Genomic DNA, 15232 nt, shown 5'->3' on the forward strand with positions numbered 1-15232 from the left:
CTTGTTGCCTGAGAGAAGAAAACTTGGACATTTGGTTTTTGAGAAGGAACGTATCTCTGTATTGCCAGCTGAGTAAGCTTATTATGACGGTTGCTGATAGTTTGATTGATGACAACTGTTGGGTGATGGGCTCAATGTGGGTTGGTATGATTTGACGATATTGCCCTTATTTTAAAAAAGACAGATGCATCGTTCTATCTTGCTGAGCTCCTTCCTCTCTGCGATTTGGTGTGAAGGAGCTTCAGCTCTGCTCTAGAGAGCTGCCGAAAAAACACTTTTTGTTCTCTCCTTTGATTGACAAGACTGAAACCCCTTTGTTTCTCCGATGTATGCAGTTCAGCTCTGCTTTAGAGAGCTGCCGAAAAAACACTTTTTGCTCTCTCCTTTGATTGACAAGACTGAAAGCCCTTTGTTTCTCCGATGTATCCAGAGGTTTCTATGTTTCAGGTTTCGCTTCTCCCAGCTTTCGTCATCATGCTCCGCGGTAATTGTGCCTCATTTTCATTGTTCTTTTCTGGCCCTCCAGCTGCTTGCTTCCTCATTCTGAGCTGCTGCCTCGTTTCTTTTTTTCTGCTTTTTCTTTCCTTTGTAACAATTGCTATCTTGCTGCCTCCTTGCGTAAGCTTTAATTCCGCTACTATTGTTTGGATTTAACTTCTCCTGCTTGTGTTCCCGTTTCCTGTCGTGCTTATTTTGGTTTTTCCTCACCTGCAATTTATGCCATCCTGAACTGTTACTGTTGCGTTGCCTCTTTGCTTTGCTTTGGCGCTCGTTTTGCTTCTCAAGCGCCCTGCTTAAATTTACCTTTCTGCCGCAGCCTTTCCCCCTGTGTTTTCCATTTATCCTCCTGCCAGTGGTTCTTGCATCAGCCTTTTTTTTTTTTAAACTTTTTGTTCTGCTACTGTTACTACGTGCAGGTTATCTTGCCCCCCTTCTGTTTTGTGATTTCCCCCTTTTCCCCTAGCATTTCTTATATTTTTCCCCACTATACTCTCTGGTGCTTGTTGTCCTGCATTTACTCTTTGAGTTTTCCATTCTTCCTCCTGTCGTCATTTCTTGCGTCGCTGTATTTTTTTCCCCTTTTGTTTTGCTGCTGTTGCTACGTACAAGTTATCTTGCCCCCCTTCTATTTAGTGATTTTCCCCTTTTCCCTTGAATTTCTAATATTTTTACCCACTTTGTTCTCTAATGCTTGTGTTGCATTTACTTTTTGATATTATATTTTCTTACCCTTTTTGCTCTCACTGGCTTATTCAGGTGTTGTCCTCTTCTGTGTTGCTCTGCCGTTGGGTAATAAAGGCTTGTTATCTAACGTTAAGGTGCCATTACTTATTCTCCCTTCTGTATGTGCTTTTACCTTGCTTGTACCCAATGATCATTTTGCTACATGCTTTTGTTACCTCGTTTTTAGCTGTTGCCGCCTTTACTCAGCCTTTTAACTCCTGTTTTCTTATCTGTTCTGTTCTATGCTGTTGTGTAAGCAGTTGTGCTTTACCTTTTCTTCACTCTGTTTCTTTTCTAATATATTGGCTGAATTCTATGGTGTTGTGTAAGGGCTGTACTTTAGCTTTTCTTTACTCTGTTTTGTTTTGAATGTCTGCTCAGTTCCATGCTGTTGTGTAAAGGCTGCGCTTGAGCTTTTCTTTCTCTATTTTTGTTTGGGGGAACCGGCGTTTGGTGCATGCCTCTCTTATGCCGTTTCTTTGTGTTTCAATCTTGCTAGACCTTTGGCCTCCTTTGTGCTTATTGAGTTAGTACTCTGGCCGTGTATTAGAGGTGTACGTTAGCCTTTCTTTTCACCTGCTAGAATCTATAGCGGTCAGATGGATAGGAATGCTTTGCGCCGCAAAAAATATACAGAAATGCCACCTCTGAAGAAAGCGGAACTTCTGCGTTCCCGAAGGCAAACTCGAGCTTCAAAGAAAGCTGGAAAAGCTTTACCCCCACGTGTTCGCAGGGTCCCGTTAGGATATGTGGAAACTAGTGTGTCGTTCCCAGCTACTCAACATATGCCATGTCATAGTGAGGATCCTGCGTTTGTGCATTCTCAGCCGTTGGAAAACACAAATGCTGTGTTTCCAGCTGATGATGCCTTTGCGATTAGGGAAGGATTAGAATTCATGTCGCGTTGTCCACCTGGTTCCTTTACTGGTTATGCTTCCTCCTCCTTTGGAAAAGAAATGCCTCTACAAAATACACTTGATCCTGAAGCTATACCAGCTTCGTTTAACGTGCAATCCCTTCAGCCATTTAACTCCTACTCTGTAGCGCCGTTTAGCACTATTTGTCTTTCTTAGATGTCGTTATTTCCCTTGTATCTCTCCAGTTACCACTCTCTTTCTTCTTAACTGCAGCATCCCTGTTCTGTGATAGCCTTGCACCAGTGAAATATCAGAGATCATCTGTTGGTGTAGAGGCAAAAAAAAAACCCCGTTCATAGGGGAAAACATAGGGGCGTAAACTCCCTTCCAAGTGGAAATGAACAACCTGTGAACAATACACATTCTGAATTTATACTATATTCATTTCCTTTCGATTCATCTCTTAAGAACCCTGAACTATCAATTCAAAAAGAATTTGCTCCTGCAAGTAATTCTTTGCCTGCTCAAATTTCAGATTCTACTTTAGAACTAGCTTCCAAAGGTACTGCCTTACTTTACCATATTCGTTAGCTTGCGAATCTACTTAACCGCTTTGACCAGCCTATAAATATAAATAATCACCTTTATGGCCTGGTTTTCTGGAACCCTTCTTCCTTTGCTAACTGATTCTCCTTTAAGGTCCTTAGGCCTGTTTTAGCTAGCTTATTCTGTTCTGCAATTTGCAGACATCTTTCCTGCTCCCACAGAGGAGGTGGCCAGGTCTGGTCCAACACCTGGTTGGTTGGAGATAAAAAACAGAAAAGTACTTCCTTCTGCCGGTCCATCTATTGTCCGTTCTCGCTCCAGAAAACGCAGGACCCCTGAATCTGTGAACAAACACAACTCAGGTTGGGACTTGCTTCTGGTTTGCTTTTGCTATTTCGTGCCTTATATTCAGCTTTGTCCAGATGACCAATCAGAGCTAATAAAGTTGTTCCTGCACGAAATGAAACTGCAGCACAAAAACGAACAGCTGCGCGTTCAAGCATATCTCGCCTTGCCAATATTCCTCAAGTAGCTCTGGTTCTGCCTCATGCTCCTGATTGTGAGCATTGTGGCGCAAAAAGGTTCCATTTGGAACCTCCTTCCTTTTGCTGCTCGAGGGGAGAGATCTCTATCGTTGCTCCTCCAATGCCATATGATTTGAAACGTTTATTCATTGCCAATGATGAAGAGAGTGCCCACTTCAGGAACATTGTCCGCATTTATAACAACAACCTTGGCTTTACATCTTTTGCTGCAAAATATGACTCTGAACTAACAAAGAACACGAAAGGCGTCTATACTTTTCGCGTTCAAGGCCAAGTTTACCACTTTCTTGATGGCCATATCACTTAGGCGAAAGGCCATCTGGGATCCAATTATATTTTTTTGACACTGATGAGGAATTAGCAAAGAGACTTGGTAACTCTGATAAGCTACGCGAAAGCACTTTAAAATTGCTTATGTGCATTCTTTCTAACAATTCTTATGCCCGGTTCTTTAAAGGCCTTAGAGATGTTCCAAACCTTGATGATTTGAACATTGTCCTTAGCTGTTATCCTTCACTTGACAAGCGAATATATAATCTTCCCTCTGCCTCACAAGTTGCGGCTATATGGACTGAAAGTGACGATCAGTCGTCCGATGGCCGCGCTCATATTCAAGTTTATTCTCGGTCAGTTGGTAGCCATAGGATTCAACATTACTATGGCTGCTATGACCCTTTACAGTACCCTCTCCTTTTCCCTCGTGGTGAGTGTGGCTGGCACCACGGAATTAAAAGACTTAGTAAAAGAAAAAGAGGAGGGGACACATGTGAGGATGATATTAACATCGATCCAGCTTCAGTTAACTCCTCATCGGAGTTAATTGATTTAGAACAGAGAGGCAAGTACATTTCTCTCTTGTTATAAACTGCTGAACCTATCCATTGTATTACATCACCTAATCATGTAGACCGTATTCCCCTTCTTTATAGCTGCTGATCGAGGCAAAACAGAGGAAGGTACTGTATCTGCTAGGGAGTACTACTGTTATAGGTTCCAAATAAGGGACGGTGATGAGTCAATGCTGTTACACACTCTTAGGTTGCTGCAGCAGTTTTCAGTCGATGCTTATGTCAAGATCGAAACATGTAGGCTTGACTTTCATAGGCATCGACAAAACAAGATACGCTCTGAAATTCTGGAAGGGATTCTTGACAGTGTTTCTGTTGGCCAAACCGCTGCTTCTAAAGTTGGTCGTAAGGTCATTCTTCCAGCTTCTTTTATAGGTGGTCCGAGGGATATGAGGCGCCGTTACCTTGATGCGATGGCCCTGGTACAGAAATATGGAAAATCCGACATTTTTCTTACAATGACGTGTAATCCAGCATGGAAGGAAATTCAGGAAAATCTGAAATACCATGAAAAGCCTCAGGATCGGCCAGACCTGCTCGCTAGAGTTTTTAGAGCCAAATTTGAAATGCTTAAAGCAGAAATTCTAAATAAGCAGATCTTTGGCGAGGTTGCAGCGTGTGTTTACGTGATCGAATTCCAGAAACGAGGCTTTTCTCATGCCCATTTATTATTGATCTTAAAACCTGGTCATAAGCTACTTAATCCAGAGTCGTATGACAAAATAGTCTGTGCTGAGTTGCCCGACAAAGATCAATATCCTCACTTGTATTCTCTTGTTGTGAAGCATATGATCCATGGCCCTTGCGGAGCAATGGATAAGTCTTGTCCTTGTATGAGAGATGGAGCCTGCAAAAATCACTATCCAAAGAGCTTTTGTCCTCAAACGACTCACGGTGAGGATACCTATCCATATTATAGGAGGAGAGATGATGGCAAGAAAGTCAAGGTTTGTAGATTTACTCTTGATAATAGGTAGGTTGTGCCTTACAACCCTTACCTGCTTGCTTTATTCGATTGCCACATCAATGTGGAAATTTGTTCTACTCTTAAGCTCGTGAAGTACCTGTATAAGTATGTTTTCAAAGGACATGATCAGGTGAGCTTTAAGATTATTTCCTGTGGATCGGCGGACGATATTGATGAAATAAAAGACTTCCAGAAAGGTAGATGGGTTTCGCCTCCAGAAGCTTTTTGGCGCATTTATGAATTTAGGCTGAATGAAATGAACCCAGCAGTTTACACCCTTCAGGTCCACCTCCCAGACCAGCAATTCGTTTCCTTTGACAAAGGGTTTGATTTGCTACAGTTGCTGGGTAAAATTGACTTTTCTAAGACAATGTTAACTCAATTTTTCCACATGAACAGAACGAATCTCAGAGCACAACATCTGAAATGCTTGTACAGAGATTTTCCTGAATATTTTGTTTGGTCTGCTAAATATAAATAATGGACTGAAAGAAAGCGTCGAAAGGTGATCGGTCGGATGGTGACTGTTAGCCCAAAAGAAGGAGAGAGGTATTATTTGAGGTTGCTTCTAACGCACATTGCTGGACCGACCTCTTTTGAAGACCTTTTGACTGTAAATGAACAAAGGTTAGCTTCGTTTAGAGAAGCTGCTTTGGCTCTTGGTCTTTTGCAGTCCGATGCATGTATAGAGGAGACACTTCAAGAAGCAGTGGCATTTCAGATGCCGTCCTCATTGAGGCTACTATTTGCCACTCTCCTTGTGTATTGTTCTCCGACAAGTCCTAAATCACTTTGGGAAAAATTTGAGTTTGAGTTTTCTGCTGACTATCATCACCAGCAGCCATTCCACGGGTTTTCTTCTCCTGAAATTAGACGAAAGGTGTTAGAAGATATTAACAGCTCGCTTGAACAGATGGGCAAGAGCATTACAGATTTTCACTTTGTCTCTGATGATTTTTCATGCGGTTACGCTGAACGGTTAACAAAGGAAATTGAGAGTGAAAGGAGCTTAACAGTAGCACCTGAGGATCTGTTGTTGCCTCAGATGCTAAATTCTGAACAAAAGCATGCCTACGATCTAATCCTCGCAGCATGTTTTTCCTTAGAAGGTCAGGCATTTTTCGTTGATGGCCCTGGTGGCACCGGTAAAACATTCCTATATCGATCGCTTCTCGCGACCTTGCGATCACAAAACTCATTTCTGAATCAAAGCTTATTTTGTGGGATGAGGCTTCAATGGCTAAACGACACACAATTGAAGCTTTTGACGAATTACTGAGAGATTTAATGGACTCAGATTTACCTTTCGAAGGGAAGGTGGTAGTTTTTGGAGGCGATTTTCGGCAGACCCTACCTGTCATTGAACAAGCAACTAAAGAAGTTCTCATAGAGTCAACCTTCCCCATTTCTCCTATGTGGCCTAAACTACATAAAATCAGGCTTACAGAAAATATGCGAGCTATGTTTGATCCAGGATTTTCACAATTCCTTTTAAGAGTAGGAGAAGGCCGAGAGCCTATTGATGATGAGGGTGAAATAACTTTATCATCAGATATAGTTATTCCTTATTACGATAAAGAGGAGTCTTTAAACAGGTTAGCTAGCTGCATATAATCAGATTTAGTTCCTTTTTTTTGTAGTCATTCCTCCTACTTCCACCATCAATACACTTTCTTTTGCACAGGTTAATAGAAAGCGTCTTCCCAGATTTGAACCTCTATTCTCAAGATCCTTATAACCTGATTAATAGGTGCATCCTTGCTCCAAAAAATAGCTCAGTTGATGAGCTCAATGAAATAATGATTAAGAGATTTCCTGGAAGCCTTCAAACCTATATTAGCTCGGATAAGACAGTTGATCAGCGACACCAAGGTGATTATGAGGATTTTCTCAATTCTCAAGATCCTAAAGGTCTCCCTCCTCATAGATTGCTGTTAAAGGAAAACTGCACACTGATGCTTCTCAGAAATTTAAATCCAGCTGAGGGTCTATGCAATGGCACAAGGTTAATATGTAGAGAACTCGGCCAACACACAATTTCTGCTGAAATTGTTTTTGGCCATCATCGAGGGAAAAGAGTTTTTATTCCAAGGATACCTCTTCAAACGCCTGACAATGACAAAAATGGGATTCCATTCATAAGAACGCAGTTTCCTGTCCGCCTTTGTTTTGCTTTGACTATCAATAAATCACAAGGTCAAACTCTTGACTACGTCGGCATCTATCTCCGAGAACCAGTTTTTTCGCATGGCCAGTTGTATGTTGCTCTGTCCAGAGCTAAGACCGCTGCTAAAGTTAAAATTCTTCTTGTTCCTGGAACATTTGATGGAATAAAAGTGGATTGCAAAACTCGAAATATTGTCTTTGATGAAATTTTTAGACTAACTCAAGCCTAAACCATTTTCTGCTTGGATTCTACTAAAGTAAGATGGTTATACAGATTTTAAATTACTACATTACTGTGTTTTTTGGATCTCTTTGTTCCTGTTTATTTATCCATCCGCTTGTGTTTTTATAGGATGGCTAACCAACTGCCAATGCGGGATATTATGCCTCATATGAAAAATTGGAGTTGTATCGTCACTGTTCAAGAAAAGCAACAAATCACAAATTCAATGGGGACACCAACAAGAAAGCAGAAATTTATTTTCTATGATTCAGAGGTTTAGCAAAGCTACTGCTCAGTTTTAGATGTAATCTCTTAAGTGCGCTATTGTTTTGCTTTCTTTGTAATGTATTAATTTTACCTCTTTAAGTAGGGATCGAGAGTCGAAGGAATCATCTTCAATGATGATATTCCTAGAATGAGCCAGATCCTGCAGATTTATAAAAAATATAAAATCTCCAATGCTGGGGTCAGGCCTATACCGCCGAAGTTCCAGACCTCTGAGCTTACCATTCAGTGGGTTATCAGCACCAGGACTGTTATTGAAGAGATTGCTACTGATGATGAAGTCATGCCTGTGAAATTCTGCTATTCGAAGTTTACTGACTTAGTTCAGTACATGGATGACAAAACTAAATCAGTCGGTGAGTCTTTCAATGCTTTACTCTTAATGTGTTTACATTCTAAACAAAGTTTTTTTAATCCCTTCTCTGTATTGTTCATAGATGTGCTGGGAGTTGTGATTAGTGCGCTTGAGAGGAAAACAGTTATCAAGAATTCAAGGCCATCAGATGTTCAGAAATTTGTCCTGCTTAATGAAGAGTGAGGACTTTAATCTTCAGTTTAGCCAAATGTTCACGCTGCCTTTCTTTCTTTTTCTCTACGGTCATTTTTTCCCAGTCTCTAACTATCAACTTTTATCGCTATCACAGATCCCAGCCTGTTCTATTGTCTCTATGGGATAGTTTTCTGGCTAATGAGGGACAGGAGATAGTGTCTAAACTTCACACCTATCCTGTGATCGTTGCTCGCAGAGTTAAAGTGAACAACTATAATGGTTTGCACCCATTTTACCTTTCGCCATTTTTACTGTTTAGCTTTTGCATTCGCCTCCAACACCTGTGAATAAATGTGTGCATTTTCCCTGTCGTATAGGGGTCGCACTAGGTACTTGGTTTGATTCAGCGATTCTTGTTGATCCACCTATACAAGAAGCAAGGGAACTCAAAAACTGGTACGATTTCTTTTCAGTCATCGTCCTCTGCACACTTCAGATGTAAGCCTTGTCCCCACTTTCAGTCCTAACATTTTTTTATGTCTCCTTTCACCCAGGGCATTGAGGAACACTAAGTTCATTAAAGAGATTGTCGAAAAAAAGGACTACATTAAATATAGTCCGCAGCTATCATTGAAATCAGGCCAGAAAACCACTTTGATTTGTAACATAAATTCATCACAAAAGGTTTGGGACTGAAACATGCTGCCCTGCTTTCATACTCTTTTCGTGTATGATCGTCTTTTTATACTCATACTTGCTCATCTTTTAGACTATATGGGTGAAGGCACACTTCTCTTTCGAGCACATCTTCAAGAAATATTGGTACATGAGCTGCAGAAACTGTTGCCGAGCTACAGCAGCAGACTATCAAGTCGAGTTTACCTGTAACTCGTGCAAAGAGAAACATCCTGCAGTACCTAGGTGCTAGATAGTATACCTCTGCTATATTGCCTTATGTTCATTGCTATCTAATTCTGGTCCACATCAAAAAACATGAATTGCTGCATATTGTGTGTCTATTTTCAGATGCCGCTTTGATGTTGATTTGGCTAATTCCACTGGTGTCATACCAGCTTCAGTATTTGGCGAATTAGCAGAGAACCTATTGACGTTTAGTGCACTGGAAGCAATGCAACATTTTAATGAGGTTCTTGACTCCTGAACCTTGATAATAAAGATATTTAATACAACTTTATTCTTACTTTTCGCTCTCTTAGCAGAATATTGAGCTTCCCCTCGAGTTTGTCCACAAGGAGCTTAAATCAAAGATGTTTCTCCTTCACATCAAACCTGTTCAAACGCAGCTGGCAGATTCAAGGCAGCGCTACACAGTTATATACTACTCTGAAATTGATGATGATGCCGATTCTGTCCAGTTAACAGATGAACCAAGAGATGACTCCCCTTTTCCTAGCAAAGAATCTGAGACTGTACAGCTCCGGGCTGAAGGTAACTCGCAGACGTTTTTTTTTTTGTTCTCCATTTGAATTTTACTTTCGCTTTAATAATATCGCATCTCAAAAAAATATGGTCACAGGGGATAATACTGCTCGTTCAAAGGTTTGTGTTCAACTTTCTCAGAGGTTTGATGAACCACACAGCATTGAAGCAAATGAGGATGAAGATGCAGAATGCAGCTCTAACAAGAAGCAAAGAATCGACTGACTCGTTGCTGTTGAGTCTTTTGGCCACGAAATCCTTAATTTCTATGATTGGCATGCTATCATCTATTTTTGCAAGGGTACTTATGCATTCCTGGAAGGGTGATTGATGTATTGATGAAAAATGTCCTTTTGTTCATGGATACCCCTTAAACTGCTTTTGGTCTACCCCCTTTTACGTTTGCTTATAAGCTGCAATCAACACCAGTTATGTGTTTGAATTGATGCTTTACAGCTATTATGTTCCTGTCACAATATTCTTTAAATTCATCTTCTACTCTATTTAACTCATTAAATGACCTTGTGGTCAATGTGTTGTCTCTTATACGGCAACTTTTGCAGAATTCCTTTATCAGGGTCTATTCAACTTTTTCCCTGCACATAACTCTCTTATTAAATATCACATCTACTGCTGTGAGCTCCATTTACTCTGCTTCCTGCCTCAGACTTAGTGTATCTATTAGCCTTAAATTGTGTAGTTGTACAGCCTTCAATTCATTTGCAGAAATAGAGCTTCTTTCCTGAGCATAACTGTGTTATACAATGCACTATGCCCTTAATTGTTTGAAACACAATAGATAAAATAGATGCACGGTGGTAGCAGCCCTTGGGTTCCTAGCGTTCACTTCTTTTAATATTAACATGTTCTGCATCTTTGATGCAACAAATCATTAATCTCCTTGTTGACTGTAAAAAAAAAAATGACAGCCAACCAGCCTACAAAAAAAAATCATAAAAAAACTGTTAGCCATTCATTGTTTATATATAGCTACTTCTTGAATAGCTCATACATCCAAGGCAAAGCACTGCGAGTTAAGCTGCCTACTTGCTTCCCTTGAGTTATCCCTAATGTTCAGCTGTTCTCTTTACCTGCAAATACTTACATCTTTTACATTTTTTTATTACCTTCTCCAATCACATCAATGGCAGGAGGTTCATCTACCTATGGATTAACAAATAGCAGCTCAATGGCCTATTGTTTTCTACTGAAATGCAATCACAGAGGAGAGATCCAATTTTCTTCTATGCGATGGAAATTACTTGTTAGCAATGTATACTACAGTTATATGCATTCATTTCACATTTTCTATTTTTCTGTCCTAAACGCAGATTCTGCCTGCTCAATTCAAACTATTACTTGCTCAGCACCAGCGCAATACAATCATTCTCAGGCATGGAATTTATAAATGGCCTGTTGTGGTCGGTCAGCGTTCATTCCAAGAAGGCTGGGATGAATATTACCATGAAAACATTACTAACAAACATGATATCTTACTCCTACGCCATACCGGCAATCTCGTCTTTGATGTCATCCATTTTTCGGAGCTGCAGAGACAGGTTTATCTATCTTGGACAGTTCCATTGCCAAATTTATTGCAGGCTCGTGCTTCTCATCCACAAGGTCAGTTATGCTAACCTTTATATCGTGCAGTTACTTGTAGCAAAATTGTCTCTGCTTTATTATTTGCTAAATAAATTCAAATAGTGCAGATTCTATAATAATTCAGCAGTCGGTTGCTTCATCAATAAAACCAGATTTAACCCAAAATCTTACTGACTCGGTTTCCTTCTATCAAACATTTAATACAGCATCCCCGAACACATTGGTAACCTTTCCTTACACTATTTCTTTTTCCCTCTCTCACTGCATTCCTTTAAACCGAATCTCTATATTATGTTCTCACGTCTCACTTTCACTCTTTTGTATTAGAAAATCCCAAGATTTGTCGATCACTTCGTTAATGGACAGAGAACTCCAACACTACTTATTAGAACTGGAGAAAAACTTACAGAGATTGGTGTGAAAGGAAAAAAGCTAAAAACAAATTGGAGAAACTTCGCTCTTCAGCATCAGTTGCAGCACAATGAAGTCCTCGTCTTCATTCCAGAATCATCAACTACCTTCACACTTTCAGTCTTCGATGATGATGGAGTCGAGAAAGTCTTTCCATGGTCTTGCATCTATGAAATTTTTTCTAATTCTCCTGCTTGTACCTAACTTCTGCAGTGTGGTTTTATCTGTAAGCGAAATTCACTTTTCGCTTGAACCTCTCCATCACGCATGTTCAATTTTTAATTTCATTGAACTGCACTTTACATTCCTGCTAAATATAATTACATTGCAATGAAATTAAGCATGCAACAAGTACATTACAAATACCTAACATCTATTATTGCTGCAAACAAACTCAAGAACGCTAACAATTCCGCCTTTCTTTTACCAACTAATTATTTCATTCTCCTAGCAATAAGCTTCGGTTAGGGACCATTTCCGTTGACTGTGAAGATAAATTGTTACACAGGGATCCTTTTTGAAAAATATTAACCCTCTTCATTCTCAATATACACCTATTTCGTACCATGTATCACAATTCCATTCTCCTGTCGAGAGTAGCGCGTTAATTGTTCCAATTATCATGTTCCATAAAAAACAATTGAATCAACCATATACAAACAGTTAAACAGCCTCAAAATGCAAACAATCAATCCTCCACACAATAATCCAACAAAATTAATTGTGTTTACTCATTCTTTAATATTTTAACATCTTCCATTTACTTCTCCGCACGATTATCATATTTCCACTTCAAATTCTGGACATTTTCTGGGCAACACAAAAATAACACCGCGCGCACGTTATTATAGTTTTGTACCAACTAGGAGGCCGCGTGGTGAACCCCTCCTAGTTGGTACAAAACTATAATAACGTGAAAGTTGCTTTTTTTATTTTCATTTTATGAGGTTATGGTTGTTTTATCATTTTCAAGATAATTTTTTGAATTATTTTGCTAAATATGACAGTATATACTGTCACCTACAATTAATTAAAATTTGAATTTAAAATTCAAATTTAATATAGGTATCATGTATCCAGCTATAATATGTATTATATTATTAGGTGCATATAAGATTATTTGTAACTTTTAAGTGTTAACAAATTTTCTATAGCACCTTTATGATTTGAAGTCTGCATTGTACAACTTGTCAAATGATTGTGTTTGATTCTCCAAAAATTAGACTTCTAAAATTGTGACTAATGTTTGGTAGGATTTTTTTTAAAAAAGCCATTTTAGAAAATTAAATATTTTTGTACTTAAAACACCATCTATGGTAAAGTACATTGGAATTAGGTTACATTCTTTCTTGAGGTGGGAAAGGGGAATGAATTTGGTACGGGAGAAGAAAGTGTAAATGATTCAAAACCTCTCACTTACAATATTAAGGGGAATGAATTTGGTACCGGAGAAGAAAGTGTAAGTGATTCAAAACCCCTCACTTACAATATTAAGATAAAAGAAAAAAGGTAAACTACAAAAACGTCCCCTGTGATAAATTTAATATACAGAAAATCCCTCCATAGTTTCAAAATATATAACACGACACTCCGCACTTTGAACTAAATTGTAAAGGTAACAGAATCCGTTAAACTTAACGGGAATGACTTATTGGAACCTAAAAAAAAAATTGAGACCTAATTTTTAACAAATATACCTATTCTACCTCTTAACCCTCAATTCTCTCTATCTAGAAAATAAAACAAATATTTTTTTTGATCTGTCTTTTACTTAATTATATCAGGGCATTCTAGTCATTTCATCCATTTCAGTTAAGTTTAACGGATTTCGTCACCTTAACAATTCAAGGGTGTCGTGTCGTATATTTTGAAACTACGGAGAGCTTTTCTGTATATTAGATTTATCACAGGTTTTTTTTTTACCCAAAGAAAAAAGCTACATTCTTTCTCGTGTAATATGGAAGTGCAATACGGATGTAAAATGTAATAAAATGCCAAATAAACCAAAAGAACAACTTCCAATATATGATATCATATGTCATCAGCACTCTGGCGTTTATAATGATATCATTACAATGAAAATTGTAAAATTGTATACAGGTTCCCCTAAAAATGTTTGAGACAAAAGAATATCTAAACCTATCTGATATAATTAAAACTTCCAGAAAAATTCAATTATAAATCCAATTTCAAAAGGATAACATCATTTTGGATTTTGCTTTGGTACTAAATCATGAAGGGAACATCTACCAATGAAATTGGTGACGAAGTGAGATGATTTAAGGCACCATTATCAACAATAACCAGTGATTTTCTAGACAAACCTGAAGATACTTCGATGATGTTCACATTCAAATTAGAAGCAGAAGAGTGTTCTCCAAACCGATATCCCAATTAATGAATTGGTAAGGATTGTTGATTAAGAAAAACGAAGATCTGGACCTATAAGTGAGAATTTGAGTGTGGGAAAATTTTGATAAACATTAGTCAGAGGTATTATTTGCCAGTAGTTAATGATTTCCTTATACTATATAAGATTGAATTTTGGTGAAAGAGGGGGTTGCATTTCAACCGCATAGGCAGGGACTTTTTTGGAATGTGAAATATTCTGTAGTGTTTTACAAACTATAGGTACAAGTAAGGGAAGTTTGTGGTTAGGTATATAACCGAAATACCCTTATTTATAGACATTTAAAACTTTATGTTGTTGAAACATATGGGTATTTATGGTATGTACAATTAATCTGCAACCATTTATTGCTTTTGGTACAACATACATAAGCCTGTGGGTTTGTGAAATTACTTAAATGGCATTCACACATCATAAGTGAAGAAAAAATCATGACCATAAATATGGCAATTGAATCACACGGTTATTACTGAAATGGCCTTCACACATCATAAGTGCGCTGTTTGACTAATGATCACTAAACTTGGAAATCACTTGTACAGGGAGCCCATAAGTGAAAGGGAATAAAAAAGGCCAATCTTGCTCAACCGTCACCGTGGTTAGATCTCAGGTGTGAAAGCACTTCCTTTTAGATCTCCTTTCTATCATTTATACTTGAATTTAATGGCCAAAAACGTGGGCCTACTAATGGCTCCTGAGTTTCGGGGATTGGGTTTTCTCTTGCAACCTTTGTCTCAAACAGAATGCTGTATCGTTTCCCCACTCACCCAAGCTTATAGCTGAAACACTCCATTTCTTTCTCATTATAGTCTCAATTAAATAGCCAGACGTTGGTAAGTTAATGCCCAATGATTGCGTCGGTTATGATTGTTTCCATGCCTCCTCTTCACCTTCTTCGGATTCAACCTTTTCATATTCTGGGATTGGGATATTTTTTTATGCTCTTATACTACATAAATCCTAGGCATGGAAACAATCACCGTCCACTGAAATAGAAAGTTGTGGAGGGTCCGACTAACAATCTTTATGAGGGTTATTAACTTAATTTGGGATTTGATGAGGCTTTCACTTGGCCTCTGCTTCATTTTGGTCCCATGGTTTCTTCATTCTGCTACAGCTTGTCCTTAATCACCTTCTATTGGTAAGTTAATGACTCACTCACTTGAATACCGACTGAATGTGGACATTAGCAGCGCGTAGTCCTTCACCACAGAA

General features: G+C 38.7%; 2 protein-coding genes across 4 annotated transcripts; both read left to right on the plus strand.

Annotated features, from left to right (window-relative positions):
* The first annotated feature begins 187 nt into the window (after positions 1–187).
* On the plus strand, positions 188–11046 carry LOC140016048 (replication protein A 70 kDa DNA-binding subunit D-like). 3 transcript variants are annotated; one of them, XR_011822376.1, is made up of 13 exons: positions 188–484; positions 1258–1319; positions 7506–7650; positions 7747–8017; positions 8099–8195; positions 8306–8430; positions 8529–8607; positions 8706–8835; positions 8921–9072; positions 9178–9298; positions 9372–9600; positions 9689–9892; positions 10923–11046. XR_011822376.1 is itself a non-coding variant. In XM_072068950.1 (12 exons), the coding sequence occupies exons 1-12, from the start codon at positions 326–328 to the stop codon at positions 9814–9816; spliced, it is 1698 nt and encodes a 565-aa protein (XP_071925051.1). In that variant the 5' UTR covers positions 188–325; the 3' UTR covers positions 9817–10037. The 3 variants fall into 3 exon arrangements, 2 of the variants coding, with proteins under 2 accessions (XP_071925051.1, XP_071925052.1); XM_072068950.1 differs by lacking the exon at positions 10923–11046 and having other exon boundaries at positions 9689–10037; XM_072068951.1 differs by lacking the exon at positions 10923–11046 and having other exon boundaries at positions 9733–9764.
* On the plus strand, positions 10400–11868 carry LOC140015999 (uncharacterized). The gene is made up of 4 exons (XM_072068845.1): positions 10400–10423; positions 10923–11214; positions 11304–11419; positions 11524–11868. The coding sequence occupies exons 1-4, from the start codon at positions 10400–10402 to the stop codon at positions 11809–11811; spliced, it is 720 nt and encodes a 239-aa protein (XP_071924946.1). The 3' UTR covers positions 11812–11868.
* The last annotated feature ends 3364 nt before the right edge of the window (positions 11869–15232 follow it).

Source organism: Coffea arabica, chromosome 10c (assembly GCF_036785885.1).
Source record: "Coffea arabica cultivar ET-39 chromosome 10c, Coffea Arabica ET-39 HiFi, whole genome shotgun sequence".
NCBI classification, from domain to species: domain Eukaryota; kingdom Viridiplantae; phylum Streptophyta; class Magnoliopsida; order Gentianales; family Rubiaceae; genus Coffea; species Coffea arabica.

Excerpts from the sequence above, each read along its gene's own strand:
- LOC140016048 (XM_072068950.1), top strand. The coding sequence starts at position 326 with ATGTATGCAGTTCAGCTCTGCTTTAGAGAGCTGCCGAAAAAACACTTT. Across the intron at positions 8,018-8,098 it reads TGACAAAACTAAATCAGTCG|ATGTGCTGGGAGTTGTGATT; the intron begins GTGAGTCTTTCA and ends TATTGTTCATAG. Across the intron at positions 8,836-8,920 it reads ACATAAATTCATCACAAAAG|ACTATATGGGTGAAGGCACA; the intron begins GTTTGGGACTGA and ends CTCATCTTTTAG.
- LOC140015999 (XM_072068845.1), top strand. The coding sequence starts at position 10,400 with ATGCACGGTGGTAGCAGCCCTTGG. Across the intron at positions 10,424-10,922 it reads ACGGTGGTAGCAGCCCTTGG|ATTCTGCCTGCTCAATTCAA; the intron begins GTTCCTAGCGTT and ends TCCTAAACGCAG. Across the intron at positions 11,215-11,303 it reads TCGTGCTTCTCATCCACAAG|ATTCTATAATAATTCAGCAG; the intron begins GTCAGTTATGCT and ends CAAATAGTGCAG.